At 42.7% G+C, this 17,471-nt stretch overlaps 1 protein-coding gene across 4 annotated transcripts in view; it reads right to left on the bottom strand.

Moving 5' to 3' along the window:
* Nucleotides 1-17,471, bottom strand: part of galntl6 (polypeptide N-acetylgalactosaminyltransferase like 6) — a 1,226,984-nt gene that overhangs the window by 10,951 nt on the left and 1,198,562 nt on the right. For all 4 annotated transcript variants that reach the window (XM_073047999.1, XM_073047997.1, XM_073047996.1 and 1 more), the window contains exon 12: nucleotides 12,703-12,852. In XM_073047999.1, the coding sequence (XP_072904100.1) occupies nucleotides 12,703-12,852 (150 nt within the window). The remainder of the gene's footprint in view (nucleotides 1-12,702; nucleotides 12,853-17,471) is intronic.

The raw sequence follows: 17,471 nt of genomic DNA, 5'->3' as shown, positions 1-17,471 counted from the left end.
CCTTAAGTGGAAAATCCTACAGAAAATAGAGGATATGGTTGGGGTAAAGCTCTCCCCACCATTGAGCACATCTACAAGGAGTGCTGTTACAGGAAAACACCATCCATCATCGTGGACCTTCACCACTCAGGCCATGTTCTCTTCTCACTGCTGCCATCAGGAAGAAGGTACAGGAGCCTCAGGACCCACACCACCAGGTTCAGGAACATTTATTACTCCTCAACCATCAGGCTTTTGAATCAAGCAACGCACATAAATGCTGGAGGAACTCAGCAGTTGTCTTGGCCCGAAACGGTGACTGTTCTCTTTTCCATAGATGCTGCCTGGCATGCTGAGTTCCTTTAGCATTTTGTGTGTGTTGCTTGGATTTCCAGCGTCTGCAGATTTCCCCTTGTTTAGGCTTTTGAATCAGTGGGGATAGCTTCACTCAACTTCACTCACACCATCACTGAACTGTTCCCACAACCTATGGACTCACTTTCACGGATTCTTTATCTCAGGTTCTCAATATTTATTGATTATTCTTTTATTATTATTACTTTTTTTTGTCTTTTGTATTTGCACAGTTTGTTGTCTTTGCACATCGGTTGTTTGTCCATCCTGTTGGGTCTGGTCTTTCATTCATTCTATTGTTTCTTGGATTTACTGAGCAGACCCAAAGAAAATGAATCTCAGGGTTGTATGTATATGGTGACATTTATATACATCGATAATAAATTTACTTTGAACTTTATCAACTTAGAGTTAACTATTTTAGAATGTGGGTGAGATTGCTGCTATATTAGAAGTCAACCATATTGCATTGGATTAGTCCTCTGAAAAATGGCCCTCTGATAATTATTACTCTACCTTTTGGCTTGTTGTAAAAACCATTTGCTTTAATGACAATCATATTGATTCTGGACCACAATTTACTTTGGGTACAGTACTGTGCAAAAAGTCTTGGGCACATACAGTTTATATAGCTGGGGAACCTAAAACTTTTGCACAGTACTGAAGTAATTTTATGTATTGTACTGCTGCCATGATAAAAAAAAGAAACAAATTTCATGACATATATGAGTGATGATAAACCTGATTTTGATATGGGTCTCTATTGTGTACTGAGAGTGGGAAGGGGGCAGGGAGAGGAAAGGGAGTGGGAAGCAACAGAGAGACTTTTTGTAATGATCAATAAACCAATTGTTTGGAATCAAATGATCTTGCCTGGTGTCTCAGGGCTTGATGGGTCTGCACACGTGACAACTCCCTCCCTCCAGCACTCCTCTTCCTCCTGTCCCACACTCCTCCTGAGGTGCTCCACTTTCACCATTTCTAACAACATTTGTTCCCGCCAGTTTAACAAACTCACTCTCCGTTTTACGTTGACAAATACAGTACTGTGCTGAAGTCTTAGGCATCCTCACTATATATATGTGCCTAAGACTTTTGCGCAGTTCTGTATTTAACTAGACTTGTAACCTAGAACACTGGACTAAGAATCTAGAAGCCTGAATTCAATTTCCATTATACAAAATGGAAGAGAAATCAGAAAGCGGAACACTTTGCGCAGATGTAACACCATTTCATTGGCCAGAGTGTTCGCTAAGATTGTTGTTGTCCCTTAATTACCATTCATAAAATTGTTTATGGTGGATTTATGCATCTGCAAAATTACCAAATTATATGTAACAAATTATGGGAGCATGCAGCACCGAAACAGGCCCTTTGGCTCATAATGCCTGTACCAGTTTGTTCAAAGAGCTGTTTTTTCAGCTGTAAGTCAGGTATTTCATTTCTAGATGATTGCAATGTGTTTGTAATGCATCATTTGTAATTCATTGTTGGCTTCATCAAAGAACATAGAACAGTGCAGACCCTTCGGCCTATAATGTTGTCCCAACCTTTTGACTTACCTTTCCCTCCCATAAAGTCCTCAATTTTTCTTTCATTAAGGACCCTCGGCATCTAGGACTGGCCATCTTCTTATTACTTCCATCAGGGAGGAGATACAGGAGCCTGAAGACCCATACTCAATGATTCAGGAAAAGCTTCTTCCCCTAAGCCATCAGATTTCTGAATGGACAATGAACCCATGAACACTACCTCACTATTCAAGGCTATTCATTTACTTCTTTGTAACAATAGTAACTTTTATCCCTTCCACTGCCACAAAATAACATTTCATGACAAACAACAACACACAAAATGCTGGTGGAACACAGCAGGCCAGGCAGCATCTATACGGAGAAGCGCTGTCGTCGTTTCGGGCCGAGTCCCAGGGTCTCGGCCCGAAACGTCGACAGTGCTTCTCCCTATAGATGCTGCCTGGCCTGCTGTGTTCCATCAGCATTTTGTGTGTGTTGTTATTTCATGACAAACGTCAGTGATAATAAACCTGACTCTGACTCTGCTCCTAATGCATTCTCCATATTCTCACTTGGTGGTTCCATGGCATGGTACAATTCTACCCTCTTGTAATCAGTGAGATACAATTACATATTTACTTTCATTTGCTCTGGTTTATTTGAGAGAGCTAGTTGAATAAAAATATGAATAGGTAGGTGATATGATTAAAAAGTTCAGAATTAATCCATTCTCAGGCCAGTGGACAGTGAAACAACTTTCATGTTGTTTTCACATTTCAATCCTGAATAAGAGAGAGCAGTGTAACACAGATCAACCCCTTCAGCCATGATGCCTGTGCCAATTTAAGCTGCAGATCTGCCTGTATGTCATCTATATTTCTCAGTTCCCTTCCTGTTCATATCCCTATCAAAATGCCCTTTCAATTTTGCTATCATATCTGCTTCCATTCCTTCCTCTGGCATTGAGTACCACTACTGTCTAAAATCAACAACTTACCACATAAGCCTCCTTCAAACTTTTGCCCCCTCACCTTAAACCTATGCCTTCTAGTATTTGCATCTGCGCGAAAAGACTCTATCCACCCTGTCTTTTCCTTTCTTAATTTTATATATACTTCTATGAAGTTGCTTGCCCCTCACCCTCTGATACTCTAGAGAAAACAATCCAAGTTTATTCTAACTCGCCTTATTGCTAATACAGTACTATCCATTGATGGGAAAATCCTGGTGAACCCCCTTGACACATTCTCCAAAGAAAATTAAGGCCATTCAGCCCATCAAATTCATTTTGACTTTCACAGAGCCATTCCATTCCCCTGTTTACTTCTCTGCAACAGAACCTCTTTCGCACGCCCAGTACCACCTTCCAATTCTCCTGTCACCTACCTACACAAAGAGCAATTTCTAGTGGCCTAACAACCAGCATGTCTTTGGGATGTGGGAGGAAACTTGAATTTCCAGGGGAAATCCAGATGGTTATAGGGAGAAGGTGCAAAACTCTATACTTGACGGCACTGGAGGACAAAACTGGGCCAAGTTCCTGGAGTTCTGAGGCAGCTGCGTTTCTTGCAGTGGCACTGCGCTGATGATCTTTTTTATGCACCCTTTTAACTTTAATTCAGCTGTGGAAAGCACTTGTATTAAATTGCAGTATAATTTAAATTGAACTGTACTAGCTGGGACACACTTATAACTCAGATGTCAGGTTAATGAGACAGTTGGAGTATTGCCAACATTGCCGAGCTTTCAGAATGACACTATTGTGGCTGGCTGCATGATCCATGGGCAATGGCAGGTGAAAACTGCGCACATATGTGAGAAAGAATGATCTAGTGCTTTCACATTAACTCAGCGCTGACTCAAGAGTAGCTCACAGCCAAAGGCACCACTAAGGTATGCACTTTAGATTTCCTGAGGGTGGTGGTGATGAGGAACACCCAGTGAAAATAAAAAAATGAATAGAGTTAAAACGGATATTGCTTAAGTCTATCTGTCTATCTATCTGTGCCTGTCAGTCTGTCTATCTATATCTAGAGATAGAGCATGGTAACAGGCTTTCCAGCCCAATGAGCCCACATCACCCAGTTACACCCACGTGACCAACTAATCTATCAGCCCGTACATCTTTGGACTGTGGGAGGAAACTGGAGAATCAGAAGAACACCCACATGGTCATAGGGAGAATGTACAAACTCCTTACAGGCATTTGAACCTGGGTCACTGGTGCTAGGCTAATCACTGTGCTACTGCACTCTTTAAGACGTTCTTCTTGTGATGTGGTGATGCTGAGAAAGACAGCACCTATTGCCATTCCCTGCTTGCTTAGGGAATATAGTAGTGACAGCAGAAGAGACTGAGTAACCATTCGTGAATGCCATTGCAGTCTTATGGCAAACATAGTGCTGTTAATGAAAACGCTATGATTTTATCATTGTTGCAATGCAACATAAAACATAGAAATTTACAGCACATTACAGGGCCTTTGGCCCACAATGTTGTGCTGATCATGTAACCTACTCTAGAGACTGTCTAGAATTTCTCTAGCGCCTAGCCCTCTATTTTTCTAATCTCCGTGTAGCAATCTTAAAGAGGCTCTTAAAAGACCCTATTGTATCCACACAATAGTGTATCAACACTGCTGACATATTTCCTTGTTACTTTGGTAATCCATGGGTGACCAATTCTGATCCGACGCAATGGCTTGCTGGTATACCTGGAGACCAATTCAGAATTAATCTCATTGTTATGGGTCAGGAGACTTGTATAGGGAATGAGCCCAATTAACCTACTAACCAGTATGTCTTTGAAATGTGGGAGGAAGCCCACATAGTCTCTGAGAGAACATAGGCTTGACCTGCTTACTACCTTATCCTTCAAATACTGCTTCAGAAGATAATATGTTGCTTGCCAGCCTACAGTGGCAATGGTCCAAGATGTCCTATTTCCCTCAATGTGCCAAAACCATTTGGCACAGCATCAAGTTTAAGAAGAGACGTGTGCTGAACTAAAGTAAGAGAGGCAAAAGAAGAAGATGAGGAAAGACAGACAGGAAAAAGAGTAGACCCCAGATGTTCTAAATATGTGAAGAATAAAAGTGAGTCATTCTGAAACATCAACTGTCCATTGTCGATTTAGTAGCTCAGATATATGCTGCCTGACCTGCCGATTTCCTTCTGCTGTTTATCTTTTGCTCCAGATTATAACACCTGCAGTCTCTTGTCGAATGGAGATGTGAAGGACTGCAGATGCTTGAATCTGGAGGAGAAGAAAACAGCTGGAGTAACTGGTCATGCAGCATCTGAGAGGGGAAGACAGATGAATGCAGATTTGATATTGGGTCTGGATCTATTGAGCCAATGGAGATTTACTAAGCAAAGTCATGGAGTCATTGGATGATACAGCACAGAAACAGTCTCTTTGTCCCATCCAGTCTGTGCCAAACTATTAGTCTTCCAAGTCCTATTGACCTGCACCCGGACTGTAGCCCTCCATAAGATCTGGTTTTCAACATTATTAGTAGAAGCTCTTTCAATAGAAGGCTTCTGTTTCTCTCTTCTCTCTAAGATGTCCATTAGAGTAGGGCTTCCTAACCTGGAGTCCACGGATCCATTGGTTAATGGTAGGGGTTCATGGCATAAAAAAGGTTGGGAACCGTAAGACATTGAGACATAGGAGCAGAATTAGGCTATTCAACCCATTGAGCCTGCTCGGCCATACCCTTTCATGCTGTGACCAATCAGGAAACTATCAACCTCTGCGTTAAATATACCCACAGACTTGGCCTCCACCACAGTCTGTGGCAGAGCATTCACTATTCTCTGGCTCAAAAAATTCCTCCTTAGCTCTATTATAAAAGATTGCCCCTCAGTTTTGAGGCTGTGTCCTCTAGTCTTGGATACCCCATCATAGGAAGTGTCCTTTTCACATCCACCCTATCCCTTCCAACATTTGGTAGGTTCCAATGAGATCCCCATGCATTCTTCTAAATTTCAGTGAGTCCAGGCCCAAAGCTGCCAAGCATTCCTCAAATATTAACCCCTTCGTTCCTGGAATCACCCTCATGAACCTTCCCTGAACTCTCTCCAATGACAATACACCCTTTCGGAGATAAGGGGCCCGAAACTGTTGACAATACTCTAAGTGCAGCCTGACTAGTGTTTTATCAAGGCTCACTGTTATCTCCTTGCTTTTATATTCTGTTTCCCTTGAAATAAATGCCAACAATGTATTTGCCTTCTTTACCACAGATTCAACCTGTAAATTAATGTTCTGGGAGTCTTACATGATGTTTGAACCTTCTCCCCATTTAGATAATAGTCCACCCTATTGTTCTTTTTACCAAAATGCATTCATTTCCCAACACTGTACTCCATCTGCCACTTTTTTGCCTATTCTTCCAATGTGTCTAAGTCCTGTTGCAATTGCATTGCTTCCTCAGCACTACCTGCCCCACCAGCTATCTTTCATCATCCACAAACTTTGTCACAAAGTTATCAGTTCCATTATCCAAATCATTGACAAACAATATAAAAGGTAGTAGTCCCAATACTGACCCCTGAGGAAGACCACTGGTCACTGGCAGCCAACCAGAAAAGGCCCTCTTTATTCCCAGTTTCTGCCTCTTGCCTGTCAGTCATTCATCTATCCATGCCAGTACCTTTCCATTACACCATCAAATTTTATATTGTTAAGCAGCCTCATATGTGGCACTAAGTACCCTGAAAGCCTATCCTTAATAATAGACTCCAACACTTTCCCAACCACTGAGGTTAGGCTAACTGGCCTATAATGTCCTTTCTTTTGCTATCCTCCCTTCTTAAAAGGTGGAATGACATTTGCAATCTTCCCATCCTCTAGGACCATGCCAGAGTCAAGTGATTCTTGAAGGATCATGACCTTTATGTAGTTAAACCATTTTTCCCAGTATGAATCAAATTGTTCCAGCTTATGATTAACAGATGCTGTTATCTTCTCCATTTTGTAAATGTCCATTGTAATTTCCATCCATGCATTTAAAGTTGGGCTCTCCTGTGATAACCATTTCCTAGTAAGAGTCTTTATACCAGCCACCAACAATATATTTATTAAATATTTATCTCATTTCAACCATTCTTGAGGTATATATCCAAAATATATGGTCTTACTCTCTAAGGGTATTTCACATTTAAAGATGTCTTGTAGGGCATTGTGTATCCCGCTCCAATAGTCTTTGATAACAGGGCAGTCCCAAAAAATATACAAATCAATGAATATGTTGTAAAAAAATGATCACTCCCTACTTGTACATAGTTTTTTCCTTTTGTTTGTTTTTTCTCTCCACTCTTTTCTATAAGTGTATACCTCAGATAAATACTATGTGGAGATCCACTTTCAGGAGCGGGCAGCGGAGTGCGCAGGAGCAGAGTGCTGGGCTTTGGCTCAGTGGGCTTTGGCGCAAGAGGACTTTGACAAGAAGCCTGTTTTTCATTTATTCTGACTAATCTAGGATCAGGTAATGGGGGAGACAGTTAGAGCAGTGGTGTGCTCCGTATGCAGTATGTGGGAGGTCAGGGTCAACACAGTTGTCCCTGATGACCACACCTGCAATAGGTGCATCTAGCTGCAGCTCCTATCAGACCGAGTTAGGGAATTGGAGCAGGAGCTGGATGAACTACGGAACATTCGGGAGGCAGAGGCAGAGATAGATAAGAGTTATCGGGAGGCAGTCACACCGAAAAGACAGGCGGCAGGCAAATGGGTGACAGTCAAGAGAGGCAGGGGGAGCAGACAGAGAGAGAAGAGCACCCCTGTGGCCGTTCCCATCAAAAATAAGTATACCGTTTTGGATACTGTTGGTGGGGATGACCTACCAGGAACAAGCTGCAGTGGTCCTGTCTCTGACACTGAGGTTGGACCCTTGACTAGGAAGGGGAGGAGGGAAGAGAAGAGAGCGGTATTGATAGGGGATTCTATAGTCAGGGGGGCGGTTAGGAGATTTTGTGGGGAAGATCGGGAGTCTCGGATGGTATGTTGCTTCCCTGGTGCCGGGGTCCGAGACATCTCAGATCGGGTGCAGGTTATTCTAGAGAGGGAGGGCAAGAATCCAGATGTTGTGGTCCATGTAGGGACCAATGACGTGGGTAGGATGAGTGAGGGGGTCCTGCGTAGGGAGTTCAGGGAGTTAGATGCGAAGCTGAAGAGCAGGACCTCCAGGGTAACAATCTCAGGATTGCTACCTGTGCCATGTGCGAGTGAGGCAAGGAACAGAAGGATTATAAAGATTAATACGTGGCTGAGAGGATGGTGCAGGAGGGAGGGCTTCAGGTTTGTAGATAATTGGGCTTTGTTCCAGGGAAGGTGGGATCTGTTCCGAAGGGACAGTTTACACCTGAACTGGAGCGGTACTAACATTCTTGCAGGGAAGTTTGCTAGTGCTTCTTGGGGGGGGTTTAAACTAAATTTGCAGGGGGCGGGGATCCAGAATGTGAGAGAGGATAGCGAGAGGAAGAATAAAGGACAGGTGGGGACTACACGGTTCCGGAATATTAAGTATGTAGTAGAGGAAGGTGGGGCGGAACAAGTGATAAGGAGGACTCACGTACAGAGGGATGGTGACTGGACGGATAGCCTAGCAGAAAAGACAGTGGAACAGCAATGGCAGGTATTCTTGGGAATAATGCACAAGGTGCAAAATCAGTTCATCCCCCAGAGAAGGAAGGATTCAAAGGGGGGAAAGGGGCCACAGTGGTTGACAAAGGAAGTCAGAGATTGCATAGCATTAAAAAAAAAGGAAATATGACAGAGCTAAGGTGAGTGGGAGGACAGATGATTGGGAAGTGTTTAAGGAACGACAGAACTTAACTAAAAAGACAATACGGGGAGAAAAAATGAGGTACGAACGCAAGCTAGCCAGGAATATAAAGGAAGATAACAAAAGCTTTTTTAGGTATGTGAGGAGAAAGAAGATAGTTAAGAACAACGTTGGGCCCTTGAAGAATGAATTGGGTGAAATTGTTATGGGAAACAGAAATGGCAGAGGAATTTAATGAGTACTTTAGATCTGTTTTCACTAAGGAAGACACAAGCAATCTCCCAGATGTATGGATGGGCCAAGGACATAGGGTAACAGAGGAAATGAAACAGATTGACATTCGGAAGGAAACGGTGATGAGAAGACTGATGGGACTGAAGGCTGACAAATCCCCAGGTCCAGATGGTCTGCACCCTAGGGTACTAAAGGAGGTGGCCCTGGAAATTGCGGATGCATTGGTAATCATTTTCCAATGTTCCTTAGATTCAGGATCAGTCCCTGAGGATTGGAGAATGGCTAATGTTATCCCACTTTTTAAGAAAGGAGGGAGGGAGAAAACAGAGAACTATCGACCTGTCAGCCTGACATTGGTGGTGGGAAAGATGCTAGAGTCCATTATTAAGGATGAAATAGTGGCATATCTAGATAGCAGTGATAGGATTGGGCCGAGCCAGCATGGATTTACCAAGGGTAAATCATGCTTGACTAATCTGTTGGAGTTTTTCGAGGATGTAACCAGGAAGTTAGACGGGGGGGATCCAGTGGATGTAGTGTACCTCAATTTTCAGAAGGCATTTGATAAGGTCCCACATAGAAGATTGGTGGGTAAAATCAAAGCTCAGGGCATCAGGGGGAAGGCATTGACATGGGTAGAAAACTGGTTGGCAGATCGAAACCAAAGTGTAGTAGTGAATGGGTGTTTCTCAGAATAGCAGGTGGTGACTAGTGGGGTGCCACAGGGCTCGGTATTGGGACCACAGCTGTTTACCATTTACATTAACGATTTGGATGAAGGCATAGAAAATAACATCAGCAAATTTGCTGATGATACTAAGCTGGGTGGCAGTGTGACATGTGATGAGGATGTTAGGAGAATTCAGGGTGACTTGGATAGGCTGGGTGAGTGGGCAGATACTTGGCAGTTGGCGTTTAATGTGAATAAGTGTGAGGTTATCCACTTTGGGAGTAAGAACAGGAAGGCAGATTATTATCTGAACGGTGTAGAGTTGGGTAAGGGAGAAATACAAAGAGATCTAGGAGTCCTTGTTCATCAGTCACTGAAGGTGAATGAGCAAGTGCAGCAGGCAGTGAAGAAGGCTAATGGAATGTTGGCTTTTATTACAAAGGGAATTGAGTACAAGAGCAAGGAAATCCTCTTGCATTTGTACAGAGCCCTGGTGAGACCACACCTGGAGTATTGTGTACAGTTTTGGTCTCCAGGGTTAAGGAAGGACATCCTGGCTGTAGAGGAAGTGCAGCGTAGATTCACGAGGTTAATTCCTGGGATGTCTGGACTGTCTTACGCAGAGAGGTTAGAGAGACTGGGCTTGTACACGCTGGAATTAAGGAGATTGAGAGGGGATCTGATTGAAACATATAAGATTATTAAGGGATTGGACAAGATAGAGGCAGGAAATATGTTCCAGATGCGGGAGAGTCCAGTACCAGAGGGCATGGTTTGAGAATAAGGGGTAGGTGGGACGTCACGTGATGACGTAGGATCGAGACGCTGGAACCCAGCCCTCCCGTAAAAAATCAATAAATCAATGTTTAAATGAAGTAAAATTAGCCAATGCTTTCATAAGGTCACTTATAAATTACTCCGGATTGTTTTAAGCTATGTCTCATAGACAGAGGACGAAGAAAAATACCACCGCGAAGACAGCTCAAGTTCGAAAAGAATCAAGGCCTACTTCTACCGAAGAACCGCGGACTCAGGTACAACACATTACTGACGAGAATAAGGGGTAGGTCATTTAGGACAGAGTTAAGGAAAAACTTCTTCTCCCAGAGAGTTGTGGGGGTCTAGAATGCACTGCCTCGGAAGGTAGTGGAGGCCAATTCTCTGGATGCTTTCAAGAAGGAGCTAGATAGGTATCTTATGGATAGGGGAATCAAGGGATATGGGGACAAGGCAGGAACCGGGTATTGATAGTAATTGAACAGCCATGATCTTAAAATGGCGGTGCAGGCTCGAAGGGCCGAATGGTCTACTTCTGCACCTATTGTCTATTGTCTATTTGTGACATATATGATTATATGATATATATGTAAATGTCTGAAATACATCTTACGGAAATGTTTGTTTGATGATGAACTTCAATATAAAAAAATTACAAGTAAAAAAGAAATATCATGACCAATGCATCTGTTATCTCTAGCAACCTCTGTCAGGACTCTGGGACGTAGTCCATCTGGTCCAGGTGACTTAGCCACCTTAAGAGCTTTGAGCTTGCCTAGCACATTTTCCTTTATAATAGCAATGTCACTCACTCCTGCTCCCTGACAATCAGGAACATGTGGCAAACTGCTAGTGTCTTCCGCAGTGAAGACTGAAGCAAAGTACTCATCAAGTTTATCTGCCATTTCTTTGTCTCCTATCACAACCTCACCAGCATCATTTTCCATGGTCCAATATCAACTCTCACCTCCCTTTTACTCTTAATATAACTGAAAAAACTTTTAGTATCCTGCTTTATACTATTGCTTAGTTTGCCCTCATATTGTATCTTTTCCCTTCTTATAGTTTTTTTAGTTGCCTTTTGTTCGAGTTTAAAAGCATCCCAATCATCCAACTTCCCATTCACTTTGCTACCTTATATGCCCTTTCTCTGGCTTTTCTGTAGTCCTTAACTTCCTTTGTCAGCCAGTTTCCTACCCCTGCCAGTTGAGAACAATTCTATATCTATTCTGTGCCTTGGAAACTATTCCCAGAAACTTCAGCCATCTCTGCTCTGCCGTCATCCCCGCCAGTATCCTCCTCCAATCTACTTGGGCAAACTCCTCTCTCACGCCTCTGTAATTCCCTTTATTCCATTGTGATACTGATACATATGAGTTATGCTTTTCCCTCTCAAATTGCAGTCTGAATTCAATCATATTATGATCACTGCCTCCTAAGGGTTCCTTTACGTTAAGCTCCCTAATAAGATCAGGGTTATTACACAACACCCAATCAAAGATAGCCTTTCCCCTAGTAGGCCCAAGCACAAGCTGCTCTAAAAAGTCATCTTGTAGGCATTCAACAAACTCCGTCTGTTGCGATCCAACACCAACCTGATTTTCCCAATCATCTTGCATATTGAAGCCCTCCAGTACAATTCAGACATTACCCTTATTACATGCCTTTTCCAGCTCCCTTTACAATCCCAACCCTACATCTTGGATAGTATTTGGAGGTCTATATATGATTCCCATAATTATTTTTTTACCTTTGCAGTTTCTGAACTCCACTCACAAAGATTCATCATTCTCCAACCCTATGTCACTGCTGTCTAAAGATGTAATTCCATCTCTTACCAACACAGCCACACCAACTGCCTGTCCTTTCAATACAAAGTATATCCTTTGATATTAAGCTCCCAACTATGACCTTTTCTCAGCCACGACTCAGTGATGCCCACAACGTCATACCGACCAACCTCTAATTGCACCATGCGTTCGTTCACCTTATTCCGTATGCTACATGCTTGTAACTGCAGCACCTTCAGCACATTCATGTTACACCCATCATCTACTTGTAACCCTGCTGGCTCATCCTCAGCTCTATCACGCTGGTTTTTATCCCCCTACCATATTAGTTTAAATGACTCCCAAAAACTCTAGTAAACCTGCCCACAAGAATATTGGTCCCTCTCGGATTCAGCCCCTGTCTTAGAGTCAACGTTTGACTGAATACCTCATTTTCCCTCAGTGTCAGATTGTGTTTATAATTGCAACCATAAGGTTTAGTGATTTATTTGTCTTGTAGACACTATTGGAATCCAAAGCTATCAATGCTGCCATGGAAAATAACAGGGAGTGATCCAATGCCCTCAACCATTTCAACACAAGGATGTTATTTACCTTCCGATAACGCCAGTGTTGGTTGCCCTTCATACCATGGCAGTCATACAGAGTGACAGGGCTGCTGTGGGAGACAGCATCAAAACAGAACTTCCTGGTGTGAAGTGGCTCTCCAGGCCGAATGTCCTCTCGCCAACCAAAGGTGAATATCTGAAGTCAGAAGAGATTACATTAGAACAATGAGTTTGGGATAATCTGCTCCTGCTTCTGGCCACTTAGGAAATCAAAAGTGAAAAAAAGTGTTAATTCGCCTGATGGCCAATGTGTCAGGAAGTAACTTGTAATAACTTATATTCTTATTGCAGTTTCAATGTACGGAAACATCTCAAGGCATTTTGCAAGATCTTTATCAAGGAAAATTTGACACAATGCCCAAAAGCGTTATTAGAATATGCATTAAAAGGCACCTTAATGGAAAAACTAGTTTCCTCCATTATAATGGTGCAATTCTACACTGCCTTCAGAGAGCGTATCCCCACATTAGCCATTACTGTCTGCTTTGCTGTGGCACCCTCTCACAATAGATAAGAAAATGCAACGGACTGTCAGGTCAGCAGAAAAGGCCATTGGCTGCAGTCTACCATCACCTGGGAACATATATGTATCCAGGGCAAAGAAGCAGGCAGGAAAAAATCATTGTGGACACCACCCACCCTGCAAACTGCCTTTTCCAAAAGTTACTTTCTGGGAAATGCTGCAGGGCTATTACAAGAAAAACTTCACGCCATCTGAAAAAGTTTCTTCCCCCAGGCAGTTAAACTGATCACCTATTCTAATTAGCTTCCCACCCCCTCTCTCTATTATTTCAGTCACTGCACTCTAAACACTGTAAACCACTTTCTATAATGCTGGTTACATTGTAAATACATGCTGGTATTTATGTATTTATGCACATTTTATTCAATATCCATACTCTAACTTTAATTTTATATAATTCTGTTGAATGTTGTGGTTTTATTTTACTGCACTTCGTACCAACACATCACAGCAACTTCCTAATACATGTAAATGTAACTGGTGAATGAGTTGATCCTTGATCCTTGAAATGGAGCTGTTGCCATGGATCTATTTCAGGAAGGTCTTCTAGAGCCTAGGATCTTAATTGTGTGGCAACCAATGACGGAGAGTTTGAATTTAGGGCTGAAAACGAGACTGGAATTGGGAGAATATAAATGTTGAAACACTGGAGGAGGAATAAGAAGTGGAAGAGCAGAGATATGTAATTAAGGGTGAAGTTTTCACATTCTGAGAGATGTATAGATCGGAGTCAATGTATACTCAACGGCACTTTTATTAGGTTTGTCCTGTACATAATAAAGTGGCGTCTGAGTCTCCATTTGTTATTTTCTGCTGCTCTAGCCCATCCGCTTCAAGGCTCAATGTGTTGTGCATTCAGAAATGCTCTTCTGCAAATCACTGTTGTAACATGTGGTTATTTGAGTTACTGTCACCTCTGACCACTCTTATTAACAAGGCACTTTCGCCCAGAGGACTGGCCTTTTTTGTTTTTTACAGCATTCTCTGTAAATTGTTGTGTGTGAAAATCCCAGTAAATCCCAAGAGTTCCTGAAATGCTCAAACCATTCTAACCATCACCAACAATTAGATAGATAGATAAACAGATACTTTATTCATCCGCATGGGGAAATTCAACTTTTTTTTTCCAATGTCCCATACACTTGTTGTAGCAAAACTAATAACATACAATACTTAACTCAGTAAAAAAATATGATATGCATCTAAATCACTATCTCAAAAAGCATTAATAATAGCTTTTAAAAAGTTCTTAAGTCCTGGCGGTTGAATTGTAAAGCCTAATGGCATTGGGGAGTATTGACCTCTTCATCCTGTCTGAGGAGCATTGCATCGATAGTAACCTGTCGCTGAAACTGCTTCTCTGTCTCTGGATGGTGCTATGTAGAGGATGTTCAGAGTTTTCCATAATTGACCGTAGCCTACTCAGCGCCCTTCGCTCAGCTACCGATGTTAAACTCTCCAGTACTTTGCCCACGACAGAGCCCGCCTTCCTTACCAGCTTATTAAGACGTGAGGCGTCCCTCTTCTTAATAGATAGATAGATAGATAGATAGATAGATAGATACTTTATTCATCCCCATGGGATGAATAAATGCTTCCTCCCCAACACGCCACCACAAAGAAGAGGGCGCTCTCCACAACTGACCTATAGAACATCTTCAGCATCTCACTACAGACATTGAATGACGCCAACCTTCTAAGGAAGTACAGTCGACTCTGTGCCTTCCTGCACAAGGCATCTGTGTTGGCAGTCCAGTCTAGCTTCTCGTCTAACTGTACTCCCAGATACTTGTAGGTCTTAACCTGCTCCACACATTCTCCATTAATGATCAATGGCTCCATATGAGGCCTAGATCTCCTAAAGTCCACCACCATCTCCTTGGTCTTGGTGATATTGAGACGCAGGTAGTTTGAGTTGCACCATATCACAAAGTCCTGTATCAGTTCCTATACTCCTCCTCCTGTCCATTCCTGACACACCCCACTATGGCCGTGTCATCAGCGAACTTCTGCACATGGCAGGACTCCGAGTTATATTGGAAGTCTGATGTGTATAGGGTGAACAGGACCGGAGAGAGTACGGTTCCCTGCGGCGCTCCTGTGCTGCTGACCACCATGTCAGACCTACAGTCTCCCAACCGCACATACTGAGGTCTATCTGTCAAGTAGTCCACTATCCAATCCACCATGTGAGAGTCTACTCCCATCTCCGTTAGTTTGTGCCTTAAGATCTTGGGCTGGATGGTGTTAAAGGCACTAGAGAAGTCAAGGAATGTAATCCTCACAGCACAACTGGCCCCATCTAGGTGAGAGAGTGATTTGTGCAGCAAATACATGATAGCATCCTCCACTCCCACCTTCTCCTTATACGCAAACTGAAGAGGATCCTGGGCGTGCCTGGTTTGTGGCCTCAGATTCTGTATTATCAGCCGCTCCATGGTCTTCATCACGTGCGACTTATTACACTGTAAAAGTCACTTAGATCAAATTGCTTCACCATGCTGATGTTTGGATTGAACATCTGAAACTCTTGACCATGTCTCATGCTTTTATGCTTTGAGTTGTTCCCACATGATTGGCTGATTAGATATTTGCATTAATGAGTAGGTGTAGTGGAGTACCTAATAAAGTGGCCACTTACTGTAGATCAGATGGGATTGATGTCAGATGGGAGCCAGGCAGCAGAGTTCTGGATGATCTCAGATCACTGTGAGTGGAATGTGGAAGGTCAGATTAGATTGTCTTGGAGTTCTCGAGTCTAGCGGTGAGAACATAGCCAAGAACTCAGTGGAATGTGGACTGTGGAGAAGTGATTGGATGAAGCTGTGAAGCAGAAGACTGTGGCAGTTAAAAATACTGACTGGTGTCGGGAAGCTGATTTTGGGACAAAGTGACACTAAGGCTGTGAACTGCCTCAGTCAGTTTGAGGGGAAGGGAAGGACTGATGGTTAGGGAATGGATTTTAATTCAGATATGTTAGAGATATAGAGTTGCTTTTCTTATTTGTCAATGGCTTCACAGGCTGAACCACCATTTAATTGCCCACCCCTAACATCCTTAGAGAAGGAATTGATGAACTAACGTCTTGAACCACTGCATTATATACCATAAGATACAGGAGCAGAATTAGGTCACCTGGTCCATTAAATCTGCTCCGCCATTCATCAACTTTCCTCTTGGCCCCAGTCTCCTGCCTTCTCCCCACATCCTTCCCCCCCCCACACCATACCCTGACCAATCAAGAATCCATCAACCTCTGATCATTAAGGTGTCAGATCCAGGATTTTGACCCAATGACACTGTAGGGTCGCCAATATATTTCCAAGTCAAGGTGGTGTGAGGCTTGGAGCCCAACTTCACACAAGGTGGTGTTCCTATGCTTTTGCTGCCCTTGACATTCTAGAACAGGGGTTCCCAACTATTTTAATGCCATGGTCCAATACAATTAAGCAAAGGGTTTGTGGACCTCAGGTTGGGATAATCTAGCGGATGGAGGTCATTGGTTTGTAAGGTGCTGTCTAAGTAGTCTTGGTGAGTTGCAGCATTACATTCTGTAGATGAAAATTGCTCCCACTATGCATTGGTGGTGGACTGAAAGAATGGTTGTGAAGAGATAAAAGTAAACCATTATGTCTTGCACGATGTCATGTTTCTTGAGTATTGTTGAAGTTGCACTTGTAATTTGTACGTAATTAACAATTAGCTATCATAACATTTATTAGCTATGTGTTCTTTATACATAATAATCAATAATAATTACTAAGCATAGCATTGATTAGGTCCATGTTCTTTAGCAGTCCATCCAATTTCACCCTTTGCTCTTTCCCCAAATTACTGTCTTTTAAGTGCTAATCCAAATTGAGAGCCGCAATTCGCTCTTGTTTCACCCACCTTTTATTGACAGCAAATGTCAGATCATCACTGCGCTCTTCATGAACAAGACTTTCCATACAATTCCCCTTGGTATCCTTTCCTCATTACTTTGAAACTATGTCATGAATCCTGGGATTGGCTTCCCTGTATTCACCCCAACTGTACTGGTCCAACTTGCTAATTGAAATCCCTCATCCTTACAGCCATTCTGATAACTTTTTCTCTGCACCTTCTCATCATTCCTTGAAAATCAGGCTGGAGACCCATGATGTTTATATTTCAGAGCTAACATTTTGATTGGCTGTTTCCAGCAGAAATATGGACAATTCAATAGTTCTTTCATCCTCCTTGAGCCAGTT

Source organism: Hemitrygon akajei, chromosome 6 (assembly GCF_048418815.1).
Source record: "Hemitrygon akajei chromosome 6, sHemAka1.3, whole genome shotgun sequence".
Lineage (NCBI taxonomy): Eukaryota > Metazoa > Chordata > Chondrichthyes > Myliobatiformes > Dasyatidae > Hemitrygon > Hemitrygon akajei.
This window is presented reverse-complemented; position numbering and strand designations above follow the sequence as displayed.